Source organism: Alosa sapidissima, chromosome 7 (genome assembly GCF_018492685.1).
Source record: "Alosa sapidissima isolate fAloSap1 chromosome 7, fAloSap1.pri, whole genome shotgun sequence".
Classification (NCBI taxonomy): Eukaryota; Metazoa; Chordata; class Actinopteri; order Clupeiformes; family Clupeidae; genus Alosa; species Alosa sapidissima.
In genome coordinates, this window is record NC_055963.1 from 6786677 (window position 1) to 6800067 (window position 13391).

At 42.0% G+C, this 13391-nt stretch overlaps 1 protein-coding gene across 3 annotated transcripts in view; it reads left to right on the forward strand.

The window, feature by feature from the left end:
* Window positions 1-12966, forward strand: part of acap3a (ArfGAP with coiled-coil, ankyrin repeat and PH domains 3a) — a 61975-nt gene extending 49009 nt beyond the window's left edge. The window contains exons 11-26 of one of the 3 annotated variants that reach the window (XM_042099011.1): window positions 617-729; window positions 1571-1622; window positions 2221-2321; window positions 2466-2577; window positions 2855-3063; window positions 4431-4500; window positions 4877-4971; window positions 5104-5321; window positions 5529-5630; window positions 6035-6136; window positions 6285-6505; window positions 6806-6915; window positions 7441-7551; window positions 7691-7752; window positions 11619-11721; window positions 11823-12966. In XM_042099011.1, coding sequence (XP_041954945.1) covers window positions 617-729; window positions 1571-1622; window positions 2221-2321; window positions 2466-2577; window positions 2855-3063; window positions 4431-4500; window positions 4877-4971; window positions 5104-5321; window positions 5529-5630; window positions 6035-6136; window positions 6285-6505; window positions 6806-6915; window positions 7441-7551; window positions 7691-7752; window positions 11619-11721; window positions 11823-11829 — 1788 coding nt within the window. In that variant the 3' untranslated portion in view covers window positions 11830-12966. The other 2 variants (XM_042099010.1, XM_042099012.1) reach the window with 2 other exon arrangements.
* The last annotated feature ends 425 nt before the right edge of the window (window positions 12967-13391 follow it).

Below are 13391 nucleotides of genomic sequence, written 5' to 3' on the forward strand. Positions count from 1 at the left end.
TTGGTGTTGTTTTAAAATGTACTTGATAGCATTAAATAAATAAAGATCCTAGCCCTGTGTAGTTTAGATAGTAAGATAGCATGCATTCTTCACTGCGCTGCAGATCAATGAAATTGGTTGCTGGGTTCAGTCTTGCTCAAAGGACTCTCACAAGATAGGCAGATTTCAGTTACAAAGGAATAAAATTGATCTCTCAAAGCTAAGCACCACAATCAGTCTCAGACCTGTAGAGAAGCAGCTGCATTCTCATTTCCAGTCGAGACCAGAGGGGCATTTGGCCTGCTGCAATCTGAACCTTTGTGAGAACAATTACAGTAAGTGGTATGGTTTGATGAAGATATTAGGCCTGCCTTAGGAATCATTTTGGCAATGCCATTGTACTTTCATGGGCTGTTTGGATATTGAAATGTGTTGGTTAATTCTCATGTTGTCATTAATGTAATTGTCAGTACAGTATGTTTCTCTTAAAGTCATGCCACTTCAGGAATATCACATATTTCTCCATAATTGTCGCACTTTATTGAGGACCTTATAAACACAATTATGCACAATAAGCGTAGCCAATGTTTCATTCAGACAATTGCACTTACATATTTCCGGCTCCTTTTTTTCACAGGACTTCTCATACGACGACTCCAAGATAGAATTTAATGTGGACGCCCCAAACGGAGTGGTGATGGAGGGCTACCTGTTCAAGAGAGCGAGCAATGCCTTCAAAACCTGGAACAGGTAGGACATGCCAAGCGCCAACGTTCACAGCCTGTCCAAACTGGCAGTCAGGCAAACAGCTTAGAACAGCCTGTCTGCCCATGTGAATCTGGACTCTTACATCACTCCGTCTGCTCTCTGCTTGCATGGGACAACGTGAGGATGTGTGACCCGGCTTTATCCAGACTGTAGCCTGACATGCCAGGGCTCTGCCATATGCTGTAGACATGTACGGTTTAGTTTGTCTGTAGTCAAAATGATAAATTACTTCTCGTAATTTCGTACTGCCCCCCCCGCCCCCCCAGGGCTTTATTGTGTTATCCTGACTTTGTTTTTGTTTTTTTAATGTATGGTGCAAAGCTGTATCATATTTTATAATGAAAAGGGTCAAATAAAATCAATCAATCAATCAATTATGCTTTACATCAACTAGACCATTATGATCTAATTTGGCTTGGTGCATTTCCTGAAGTTGAGATGTTATATTTAATAGCTCCTCGTGTAGATCTGACGGAACAAGCTCAAAAGGTTTTGCAGTTGTTTCAAGCTGCTCCTGACTGAAAACCTGGTGTATATTTTAGTTTTACTAAATCTTGGTTTAAATGGATTGCTGTGGTCCTCTCCTTAAACTTTGTGGCTAATAACATATCCATGGATTGCGGACCAAGTTACACATGAGCTGACTTTCATCTGGATAACCAGTTCAGGGAGAGGAGGTTTCCACACAAGGCTTTTAACTCCTCAGCTGAGGCAGCCAGTGTTACATCAGTTCAGCATCATATATCTTCAGTACACCACATGGAAGGTTATCAATCTAATGGACATGTTTAATTCATCAATCTTTTTTTGCTTTTCCTCTCAGGCGGTGGTTCTCTATACAGAACAATCAGCTGGTGTATCAGAAGAAGCTAAAGGCAAGTCCATTTCTCCATTAGTAGTCCAGCCTCAGGCCTCCACAGGGACTGGGAAAGGTCAAGTGCACCTCTTCCAGGTCAAGCAAATAGGTTCCTTTCAGCAGAAAAGCCCCATGTCAGAACCACATTATCACTGGAATAATGTTATGGCTTGGCCAAATGTACTCTTGGCTCTGAGTGCTACCCAAATGGCTACTGACTTACATATCTTTACTCTCCTGTATATGTAATGTTTTTTCCCCATGGCACTCAAGTGGAATTGATTGAAAATCCATAAGAAGCAATGGCATAGTGATGCTTTTTATGATAAAAAGTCACTCTGCTTCAGCCTGTGGTCTTAGATCAGGTTTTGCTTCTTTTGCTGGTAGCGAGGAGGACTGCATGGGGAGTTTATCTAACTCATACATGTTAAACAATAATAATAAAAAAAACACTGTCAGATAAAGCGCAAATAGTGACTATACTGTCTGTCTGGAGGACCTGATATAATCATGATCCCGCTATATCTGATCACTCATTTAGTCCGTGTTTGGTGAGGGGAATGTTACTGGTGGTTTGGTGACTGAGCTGATGGGAGGTGTCTGCGTGTGATTGACAGGACTCTCTCACTGTGGTGGTGGAAGACCTGAGGCTCTGTTCGGTGAAACCGTGTGAGGACATCGAGAGGAGGTTCTGCTTTGAAGTGGTTTCCCCCACCAAGTAAGCCCCACTCTGACCTCTGTTGGAATGTGATTGACTCATACTGATTATCTCTTAGCCCACTGGTCTTTGGGGGAAATCGCTTGCTGAGGTCAGTAGTTAGGAGTGAGCATGGAGCTTCAACAGAGGATATGTGTCTTGCAGGAGCTGCATGCTGCAGGCTGAGTCTGAGAAACTCCGGCAGGCCTGGATCCAAGCAGTGCAAGCCAGCATTGCTTCAGCCTACAGGGAAAGTCCAGACACCTACTATATTGAAGTAAGCTTCTGTCTCCTCTCCCGGGTTAGATTAGCAGCTGTGGATGTGTCTTCATACCATTTTTCAGTACTTACGACAACCAGGACTGCAAACAAGCATCACTCGTCTCACTGTTAGATGTATCCATTTACTATTTATGCTCGTTATTTCTTTGTATACCAAATGTAGATATGAAGTGGTATAATTTCAGCTGTTTGCCAGTTCAATCATTTTTTTGTGTCAGTCAGGAGGCAGTGAAACACCGGTGTAATAAATAAAGATCTGTTTCTCTCTTAAGCATCTGGACAGGACAGCCTCTCCCTCCACCAGCAGCATCGACTCTGCCAGCGAGCCGCGGGAGCGCATGGTGAGAGGGGAGAGCATCCTGCAGAGGATCCAGTCCCTACCGGGGAACGAGTTCTGCTGTGACTGCGGCCAGGCCGACCCCCGCTGGGCCAGCATCAACTTCGGCATCCTGCTTTGCATCGAGTGCTCCGGCATCCACAGGTATGAAGTGGGACTGCAGACACCTAAACTGGCTCCCTGTAGTGAATAGTCAGTGAATAGGCTATCACTGGCTCCCTGTAGCACTTGTCAGTGAATAGGCTATGAAGACTATGAGTAGGCTTGAGTCACATGTTGTCCAATTCAGCAGCAGCCAATAAGCAATGATATTGAGTTATTTTGTAATGAAATGTCTAAATGAGAGTGAAGTTAGTCCTTTATTGAGTTAGTTTGTAATGAAATGTCTAAATGAGAGTGAAGTTAGTCCTTTAAGGACACTGACTCAGGATGGGGACAGGTCTCCACGCGCCTGCCCATGTGCGCAGTACATCCTGCTTGGGAGGAGTAGTAAACAAAGCCCAACTCTCCAGTCCGAGGACCAGCTGGGAACACGTTTAGTGACGCCTCTTTGGATCGGTAGAACAGAGAAGGGGCAGTGTAATGGGATCAGGACTAACGCTCTTAGGAATCCTTAATAAGGCACTTAGGGCCAGAGTAAGAAGATGGTCCAGCTGGAAATTCCATCACAGCGAACAGTGAGCCATAAATCTGCTAGTAGCTCATCACTAGAGGGAATAATGGAACTTTTAGTAGGCAACAGTGTTTTCCACTTGTTATGGAGACACAATGTCTGCATATATTTTTACCTGAGAGGATAGGATTGTTAAAATTAGATGCGGAGATTGTGTGAAGTTGGAGTCTTTGACAGTCACGTCACTGAAGATGTGAACTCCTACTTATGTAATCACCTCCCCCTGTGCATAGACCATCTTTTGAATATTTATGTTTTTTTTTCTCTCACATCCTAATCTTCTCACGCTGGTCTTAAATGAGGCTTTTTTACTTCAGTCAGTGGAACGCTGCCATGCAATCTACGTCTCTTTGTCGTCTGAACCAGGTTGCTAGGTTACCACACAGTGTTGTGGTGAAAATGCTCATTTACATGACAATGTAGGCATCCTCTCAGTCTCGCAAAAAGTGTGTCCCCTTTAATTCCAACCCTTTTAGTGTGACCTCAACCATCTTGGAGCAGGGGCCTAAAAGGAGAGTCTCAAGTGCTCTTTGGAGTCACATTAAGGGTGTTTTCTGTCCAAGAGATTAGATTTGATTTCATAGCTCGACAAAACAAAAGATTTCCTCTGCATTGAGGTGAAAAATCACCACACTGGATGTGAACAGTAAATTTGATGTATTGCAGATGCATGGATTTGAAAGTGAAATTGTTTCATTAACTGCTTAGAATTTAAATGATTGTTGATACATTGACAGCGCCTGAACACTGATTGATGAAATGGCCATTTCTGCCCCTTTATCTGTCAGCGTGGGGCGTGCAGTATTTATCAGACTTGTGTGTGTGTGTGTTGTTTCAGGAGTCTGGGAGTGCATTGCTCTAAAGTCCGCTCTCTAACACTCGACTCATGGGAACCAGAGTTACTAAAGGTGAGATGCTCTGAGTTCCCTCTGCATTGTTCTTCTCTGCCTGTATGCTAATATAACTATAAAAGACTGTCCGAATGTACTGGAAGAATCAATATTTACCTCTGGAAACAACTGAATTTACTGTAAACATTTTAACAAAACATTGAGGACTTGAAGTCACTCTTCTTCCTCTGTTCTTTTCTCCTCTTTTGATAGTAACATCTTATTTCAAAATTTTAATTTTCTGCCCCAATCTTGTATCTATATGTTGTCCTGCCACATCCGGCCATATTTCTTAAATTGACAATACATCTGTAGTCTGACTGTCATCACTGGGACAAGTGCACTTAAAGGAGATCTATCTTCTATCTTCTGCATTTTCTTGATTTGACAACAGCTGATGTGTGAGCTCGGCAACAGCATCATCAACCACATCTATGAGGGGACATGCGAAGAACAGGGTCTAAGGAAGCCAGGGCCCAACAGCACCAGGTCATTAGTTTTGTATTGATTTTATATTATTTTCAAAACAAGGAGTATAATATATTTTATAGTATCTAGCCCTTGCTGGGCAATGGGTATGTAAAGAATAAGAATTCTAAAATGCAGATGTTTGGGTTGCAGGCAGGAGAAAGAGGCTTGGATTAAAGCCAAGTATGTGGAGAAGAAGTTCCTGAAGAAAATGGTGGCTGGTGAGGTGCTGGTCAATGGGGACCGCAAGTCAGAGCATCGCTGGAGTGTGAAGAAGTGCCGGAGGCACAACAGCGCCACCACCGTCCCCAAAACCCGCCGGAAATACCGCCAAGACCGCGGTAGTGCCTCCCCTGCCACTCTCTCCACAGGTACCCTGTACCATAGCCTCTACCTGAATTATTTGCTGTAGCCTGACAAGTATAGTAGTTATCCATAACAGTCTTTAATAGGCTTGCATTTAGCTCTTTACTTCAAGCATAGGAATCCATTAAAATAAATAAATAATAACAACAAACAAGCAATTTATTATTCTTTCTCTTACACTCTGTCTCTCTTTCTCATTTCCTTTTCCTCAGCCACTGCTGCGCTGGAGAGAAAGTTTCACAGAGACTCCCTGTTTTGCCCAGACGAGCTGGACTCGCTCTTCTCCTATTTCGACACGGGCTCTGGACCTCGCAGTGAGTCTCTCCTCCTGCTTTCCCGTTTGACCTCCCTCAGGACGGCCCGCTATCACAGCGGATTGATTAGCAGTTGGTTGCGCAACCAGATAATGACAAAGGACTGCTGAGAGAGCAGATGCTCTAATTGAGATCAGTGTGGTTAGGAGCCGGGGGTCATCAGCAGATCAAAGCCATGCTGTGGTCTCATGATGCCATCGTGTAGGGCTGCATAAAGCAGGTTTACTTTATCTCTGTGAATAGTTTTTAGGTAGTTGGCTTTAATTGAGAAATATGTATTGGATATTTTATGGAAATTATATTTATTTTTTACTGGACGATGGGATAATTGGGGTCATGTTGACATGCTCTGACTTGGTGATACAGTACAGGTGATTAACAGGCCCATGGTTTGGCACTTGTTGGTCCGGCAGGTTTAAGCAGCGACAGTGGACTGGGCGGCAGCACAGACGGCAGCACGGACATTCTGGTGTTCGGCCCAGTGGTGGACAGCGTCACAGAGGAAGGTGAGTGAATGTGTTTACGATACAAAACTATTTATTCATGTATTTCACAATTATCATATTTGGTGTACTGTAGTATATAATTGTATTACACTCTTGTGTGTAAAAACAATGCCTGATGCCTGTATAAAACATCTGTAACCCTGAGCAGAATGTGAGGTGTCCGAGGACTCGAGTGGGGAGACAGAGCTGGAGCCGGAGGTGTCTGACCCCGAGGACGTGCGGGAGCTGCACCCTGGAGCGCTGCTCTATAAGGCTTCGCACGCCCGCAACCTGCCCGTTATGGCCGAAGCACTGGCACACGGAGCCGACGTCAACTCTGTCAATGACGAGGATGAGGGCAAGACCCCTCTCATCCAGGCTGTCATTGGAGTGAGTAGACTGCCATGATGAGTGTGGCAATATCAACAAGTACAGGTTTTTTAACCTGTAGCACTTTGAGATCTACTGTATGATGAAAAGTGCATTATAAATAAAATGTATTATCATTATTATTATTACAACAAGAGCAAGAAAATTCATCATAGTTTTCCAACAAGGGATATAATGTTTTAGTCAGAGAAAATGTCATGAAATGAACAGCAATGTCTAAGTATTAAACCACGACTACAATCATTAGCTTTGTGACCCGCTGTCAGTTGACTGATGCTTATGGACACTGTTTGACCCTAGGGCTCTCTGATAGCCTGCGAGTTCCTGCTGCAGAACGGTGCTGACGTCAATCAAAGAGATGCCAAAGGCAGAGGGCCACTGCACCATGCCACATATCTGGGGCACACGGGGTAAGTTGGGCAGCCCAGATCAATTCAGTCCCTCTCTTGAAGTTCGGTACCCTGGAAATCCAGAGTTCTCACGAGAGTACAATGGAATTGTCTGTGCGAGACACTCTGGCAAAGAGCAATGATGCACGTTACTTTTACCCCAACATTCCGGGGAACCAGCTAAACTGATGAAGACAGCGCTGCAACATTGGAGGACAGTACACATTGGTCGTAGTGTTATCTGATTGCGTCGAAGTCCGAAATCACTCAGAGTAAACATGGTCTAGTGTTATCCAATTGCGTGCAGTGAGATTTTTAAATGCATGCTTGTTGCCGCCCCTCGATTTGGGCCATTACATTGTTCTTTGCCAGACCCTTAATCTTTTTGGATTTTCCAGGCTTGAAGTTCGGCATAGCAGCCTTAAGTTATAGAGCTCTATTCACCAAGATAGAGTTTCAGTGTTATAGAGCCACTTGTAAATGTTTTATGTATTTTGATTTGATTTGTCAGTGATGGAAGTGTTCTCCACTATGCGTGTGTTGCAGGCAGGTGTGTCTGTTCCTAAAACGAGGCGCCACACAGAACGATGGTGACGAGGATGGGAAAGACCCACTGAGCATCGCAGTGCAAGCCGCCAATGCAGATATTGTCACTCTGTAGGTTTACACACCGAGCAGCCCTACCACCAGTGGCATGTGCCAAAGAAATCCTCCTTCAATTCTCTCTCATTGTTAAAAGCTCCTCATAAACTCTGTTAATTCTCTCCTCTGCTCCGTTCTCTGTTTCTTCCCCAAGGTTGCGCTTGGCTCGGATGAACGAGGAGATGCGGGAGTCAGAGGGTCCATTTGGGCAACCAGGTCAATATCCCAGTAGCAGCCCCACAGAGCAGCAGTATAAGAAGTGCATACAGGAGTTTATCTGTCTCAATATAGCTGAGTGCTAAAAAGCAAAGTACTGGCGCCTAACCCCAGCCCCACCACCCAAGCCCAAGCCCAAGCCCAGCAAGCATCCTCTGCATTGTCACAGCGGGTTGGACCAAGCTGTTTTAGACAGAAATAATGTCTTGTTAGGTGAAATGATTTCTTTCATTTCTTGCACCATCAGACTATAAAACTCCCTCTCTGTTCAATTTGTAGCAAAATTCCCTGCTGTGAAATCAGGCCCACACTGAACACACATTTTACTTAACCGACCGCAGCTGCTTTTAGTCTCAGCTTTGCTCACCCTCCCTCATGATGTTCAGGCCATTTGCGGAGGTTTTATTTTAGTCATGAAATCTCCATCAGAGGTTATTTTACTGTAGGAGAGAACAGAATGAGTGCCTAAATAATGTGTTGGTTCTCATCCACAGTGGATAACAGATCCTGCAGTATCCCTTACAGTAAGTGAGATACTGGCACAGAGCCAGGTACTCAAACATTAACCCCAAATCAAAGCCTGGCTTAATTCACCAGAATACTTACACGGAGACCCACAAAGGTTCTCTGCAGCCACCTGCTCCACTATATCTGGCTAAAACTCTAGCCAGCACCTGAGGAACTTGGTGCTGTTACAGTGGTCATTTTTTAGCTGTCTCTTTGTCTCTCATCCCACTGTGCAGTATCACTGTTAAATTCTCCAGCTGTCTTCTAGTGGCATGTCGTGGAATTTATGTACATGTACATTTTGTATGTTGTGGGAACATGGCCAGGGGCCTTGAGGAAAAATGTGGGAATGAACGTGCATGAATCTTGGGAGAGTGGGGGGTTGAGGATAGAACTGTGATGTACTATACTGTAAATGTATACAATAGAATCTTGAGGTTTGGGCTTATTGCTGAAAGAAAAAAGCTAAGACATAGGAGACCTTATGCACTTTCTTAACTATTGTTTTTATGTTACTTGGAGAGAGTACTTTTCAAATGGGACTTTATTTTAATTTATGAAGGACTGCTCAGAGCAACAGTGCAATGATTATTTAAATTCAGATTTCTGTATGTTTTATATTATGTTTTACCAATACAAGGCAAATAGTATTTTTTATATGATGTCAGATGTTGGTTTTGTCGAATGCACTCCACACACCCCTACTGCCAGCTGAAAGTTATGCATGTAGTTTCTACACTTAATTACCGTAACAATCAGTACACAATCGCCTATACATTAGGAATTCAGTAACTTTGTCATAAATCAGTTATACATTTGGTTAACAATCTTCAGGTTAAATGAATGTTGTACTGCTATGTATAGTGCACCATTAATTTCTATGTATACTATTCATTTCTTGTACTGGTATGCTACAGCAATAGTACTACTGTCATTGGTTTATGCATTGTTTGAATAGTGCATGTGTTGCTGGGCCTTTGTAGTCCTGCATATGTTTCTCTCTCAAATCTGTGTATGTGTATTTGCTATATTGTATGACGTCTTGAAACCTCGTAAATGTGATACCAAATCTCCAAACCTGTATATACTATTTAAGCATGGGACAGAGAGCCCATGTGGTCTTTGGTTAGAGACAAACTTCAGTCTTTGGCTAACTAAATTTAGTCTGCTAGCGTACTGCACTGTTATACATCATGTAAACTAATAGATTTGAACAGTCTCTTTTTTAAAGATGACACTTGATGCCCTATTAGACTATAACATCAGCAGTCAGTGATGCCAGATGTGAGATGAGATACCACTCAGCCCTGTGGAAGGATTTAAACATTAAACATTAGATCAGTACCACTAAGATATAGGGGCAGTGAGATGTTTTTCATTTCATCATTCATCTTCAGGGCATTCCTTACATAACACCTTACAGCTTTAATTGGAGCCTGTCTAAATGCCTCAGAGATTGCACAAGCAGCAGATTTGACTTTATTTGTCATCTTATAGCTCAACCCAATCTTAAATTAAATTAACTTGCTCAGTGCTAATTTGTGATACTGTAACTCGTCTCAGATGTAACTCTGTTTCTCTTTAACCAAAGACCTCAAGTTTTATAAGTCACTTGCACCATTATAAGTGGGGATTTAAAAGATGCCATCCCCAAATCCTTGTTAAATTGAGGGTGCGATTTTGATTCTTCTGTTGAATTGCAAGTTCTAGAAAGCAGTGTCCATGTGCTGTGGGAATGTGTGACGTGTGATGGACTAGACTGTTAGGGCATATCGTAGTTCCTCTGGGAGGCGTGATTCCCATTTGAGCTGTAGTGCTGACTGGAATTCACCAGACTGTTGGTCAGTTGTCCTCTTCTGCTGCCGTTTTTAGCTCAGAAAATATGGATGTATGTTCATATTTAAGTGTGAGGGCTTCATTGCCCCTCTGATATTGCCTCCACACTGTTAGATACAAGAGGTTGAGCCTGCTGTGTACAGCAAATTAACATATGAGATGAATAGTTAGTATGTTTACTAGACACGGAAATGGAGTGGCATGTTGAAATTACCAAAACAAGAAGCTTGAACAAGTAGTGATGCGCCAAATTCATTGGTGAACCAAGAAAAAAACAAAATGGAAGGCCTTTCCCAACATGTAAATATGCTTGAGCTTCTAACATGTTTACCGCTTGCTTTTAACATAAAGGTGTCTTCTCCTGTACTCTTTTTGTTTCTTGCTACAGTCTGAAAAATATGTTTGAATATTGTCTGAGAATTTCAATACCCTTGTGTAAGCCTACTGCTGTTATTTGTAAAAATGCTTTTGTTTCTTTTTTTCTTCCTTTTTTCTTTTGCTTTTAAAACTCTGACACAATACTGAGAATAAATAAGCAACATGGCTTAACCTCTAACCTTTCTCTCTGTCTCTCTCTCAGTTATGCAATTCTGCTTCAATGCTTCGCCTCTTCTTCTTGTACTAACTGCATTAACTCCTGTTGGGGGGAGTTAAGGGTTAAACTGGGATCTCATGGTACTTAAGCAAATCAATGTTTCCACTATGCTCATTTAACACAAGAGAATAACAATCAAAGGTAGCTTTATCCTAGTGCGCTAGTCAGTGTTGAACCTTTGTATTTGTGGATATACTGTATCTCCATGGCTCTGGGAATCTGTTTAGATAGCACTGTCCAAACAGAGATCTTGGTCACTCATGGGCTGGAGCAGGGTATTTTTCTCTTTGTCTACCATCAAGGCACAGCAATTTCTCATAGAAAAGCCTCAGTTGAATCTGTCGTCCCTGCCATAGTTTTAGCTGTTGCCATGGTCACCATGAAAGTAAGTCTGAAAGAGATGGGAACAAGTGTGGCGTTGTGGTGCCTAATGTTAGCGTAGGAGTTTGGTGTTTCTGCAGCTTTACTGCCCCCTGTGATGGAGCATGAAACTGTTTCATCGGTTTCCTAATACATGTATTATGTATCAGGAAGTCCATGCTGTAATGTATGACTGCTGTAATTTAATGTTTTATCTAGAACAAGGTTATAAGGCAGCTAACCCCCCCTCTCTCTCTATCTGTGTGTGTATGTGTGGAATGTCTGTGAAGAGAGCGAGGTGTGTGCCTTGTTGAGGACTACGAGGTGTGTGCCTTGTTGAGGAGCATGCAGTTCCATCTATTTTTCTATGCATCTAGTTTAGCATAGAATAACATGTAGAGGGAAAGACTTTCACTAGGGGGATACTATTACAGGGATAGTATTTTATCACCACCAGAAATGTTCATATGACTTTAGGTATGGGAATGGGTGTATTGCATTAGTGACCAGAATCTCTTCTGCTAAATAATAACACTCAGCTTTGCACTGATTTCCTCTTATGTTTCAGGAGATACAACATACCTGGACATCTTCCGAGAGTTTTCTCACATGGCCTCTCACAACCCAGAAAAGCTGAAACGTCGAAGTGTACACTTCCGCCACTCCTTTAGGTAGTCCAGACAGGGTGTAGTGCAATGATCTGAAGGCCAGTCACTCCACATCGGACACATTGTGGTTGTATTTATATCCCTGTTTTGTTTTCTCCACCCAGAGTATGATCTGTGAAGATGGTAGTAAGAAGTTGCTGCGAACATACGGCGCAGATCTTGGATGGTGGGAGAGACACAGCAAAGGAGTAATTCAACAGAGACCAGTTTTGCATATTTTTTATGATCTACTCTACTCTTTCTCTTGCTCACTTTAAGTGCTGCAAATGTTTGAATAGAATGTATGAATGCTCAGTGAAACATATTCTGAATTTTGATGTCTGAATTGCTATATCACAAGTGAATATCACATGGCTTTTTGCATCTTACATGATGCAAAATGTTTCTGCTGAATTTAAATCTGAGCATGTTTACATCACTTCTGTTGCGTTATACATTATGTACAAGGACAAAGATTGTCACAGAATTAGTGTTTGCCTGTGAGATGTTTTCATTCGTTTGCAAGTATGGCTGGAATTCAGTCTTTCACTCTTGCTATCAAATGCTATTGATAATACAATGGATTTTTAGATTGTGTTGTACAATGTCATTTTTAGGGGAATTTGCTGGTCTTATCCCCCTTTTGTGTCTTCTTTTTAATTTCCCCATTGCCTGTTTCTCATCAATTTAAGAAGCACTTATCTAATAAATTGCAAACGATGAAGTTTACAAACTTTCTACTCGTTCTACAGTCCAGCAGCCTATCACCAGATCCATAGGACTTTACTCTTTTAATGTAGCCTATTGCTCCTGAGCTCATTGATTTGAATTCAGCAACATGTTAATTGGGCAAGTTAATTAGACTGCCAAGTTTCAGACACAACAAAAAGAAATGTCTATGGAGAGGTTAATAATTTCATATAAACATTTCAATTTCAAAATGAATTCTTTGGACATTAGGCTGCATCCGTACTGGTCAGTGAGCTTGTCTCAATCCATTTTATGATATTCAAAGCTAGTGTTATTGTCAGGAGGCCTATGCTAGAGATTAACATTTCATACCGTTTTTACTCCTTCACTCTGATGCTATGATGGCTATGCTGGTATGTAGCCCATCATATTTTATTGTTTCTGTAAAGTATGATATTGCATCAGTTACGTATGTTTTAAAATGTAGAGGCAAATGCTAATATATCTCAAAATTTGTAACAAAATGGGGGAAATGTTCAGTCCCTTTGAGATCAAAATAAAGAATGCTTATCTTTTCAATGTTATGGTTTCATTTTTCATTTAATATTTAAAAAAACGCTTCAACATTTCTCCTGATAGATGCCTGTCCACAGTCATTTGGGTTTTATCAAAGATGCTGAATGGCATGCAGAGATGGTAAAAGTAAGCTACACACTTTCCAAACTCAAGTAGAAGTACAGATACATCTGTAAAAAAGGACAAAAGTAGAAGTAGTCATTCAACTTCTTTACTCAAGTAAAAGTAAACTAGGCCTACAGGCTCTGAAATGTAGCCTACTTCAGGGGTTCCCAAACTTTTCCACGACAAGGCCCCCCAAATACCACTAGGTTCTGGCCAAGGACCCCCTTGATGTGTTATTAAACCCATCGAGAATACTACGGCAAATGTAAAAATACATTAAGCTAATCCTAATAATTATTTTAGCCACAAACACTCCGTGATGG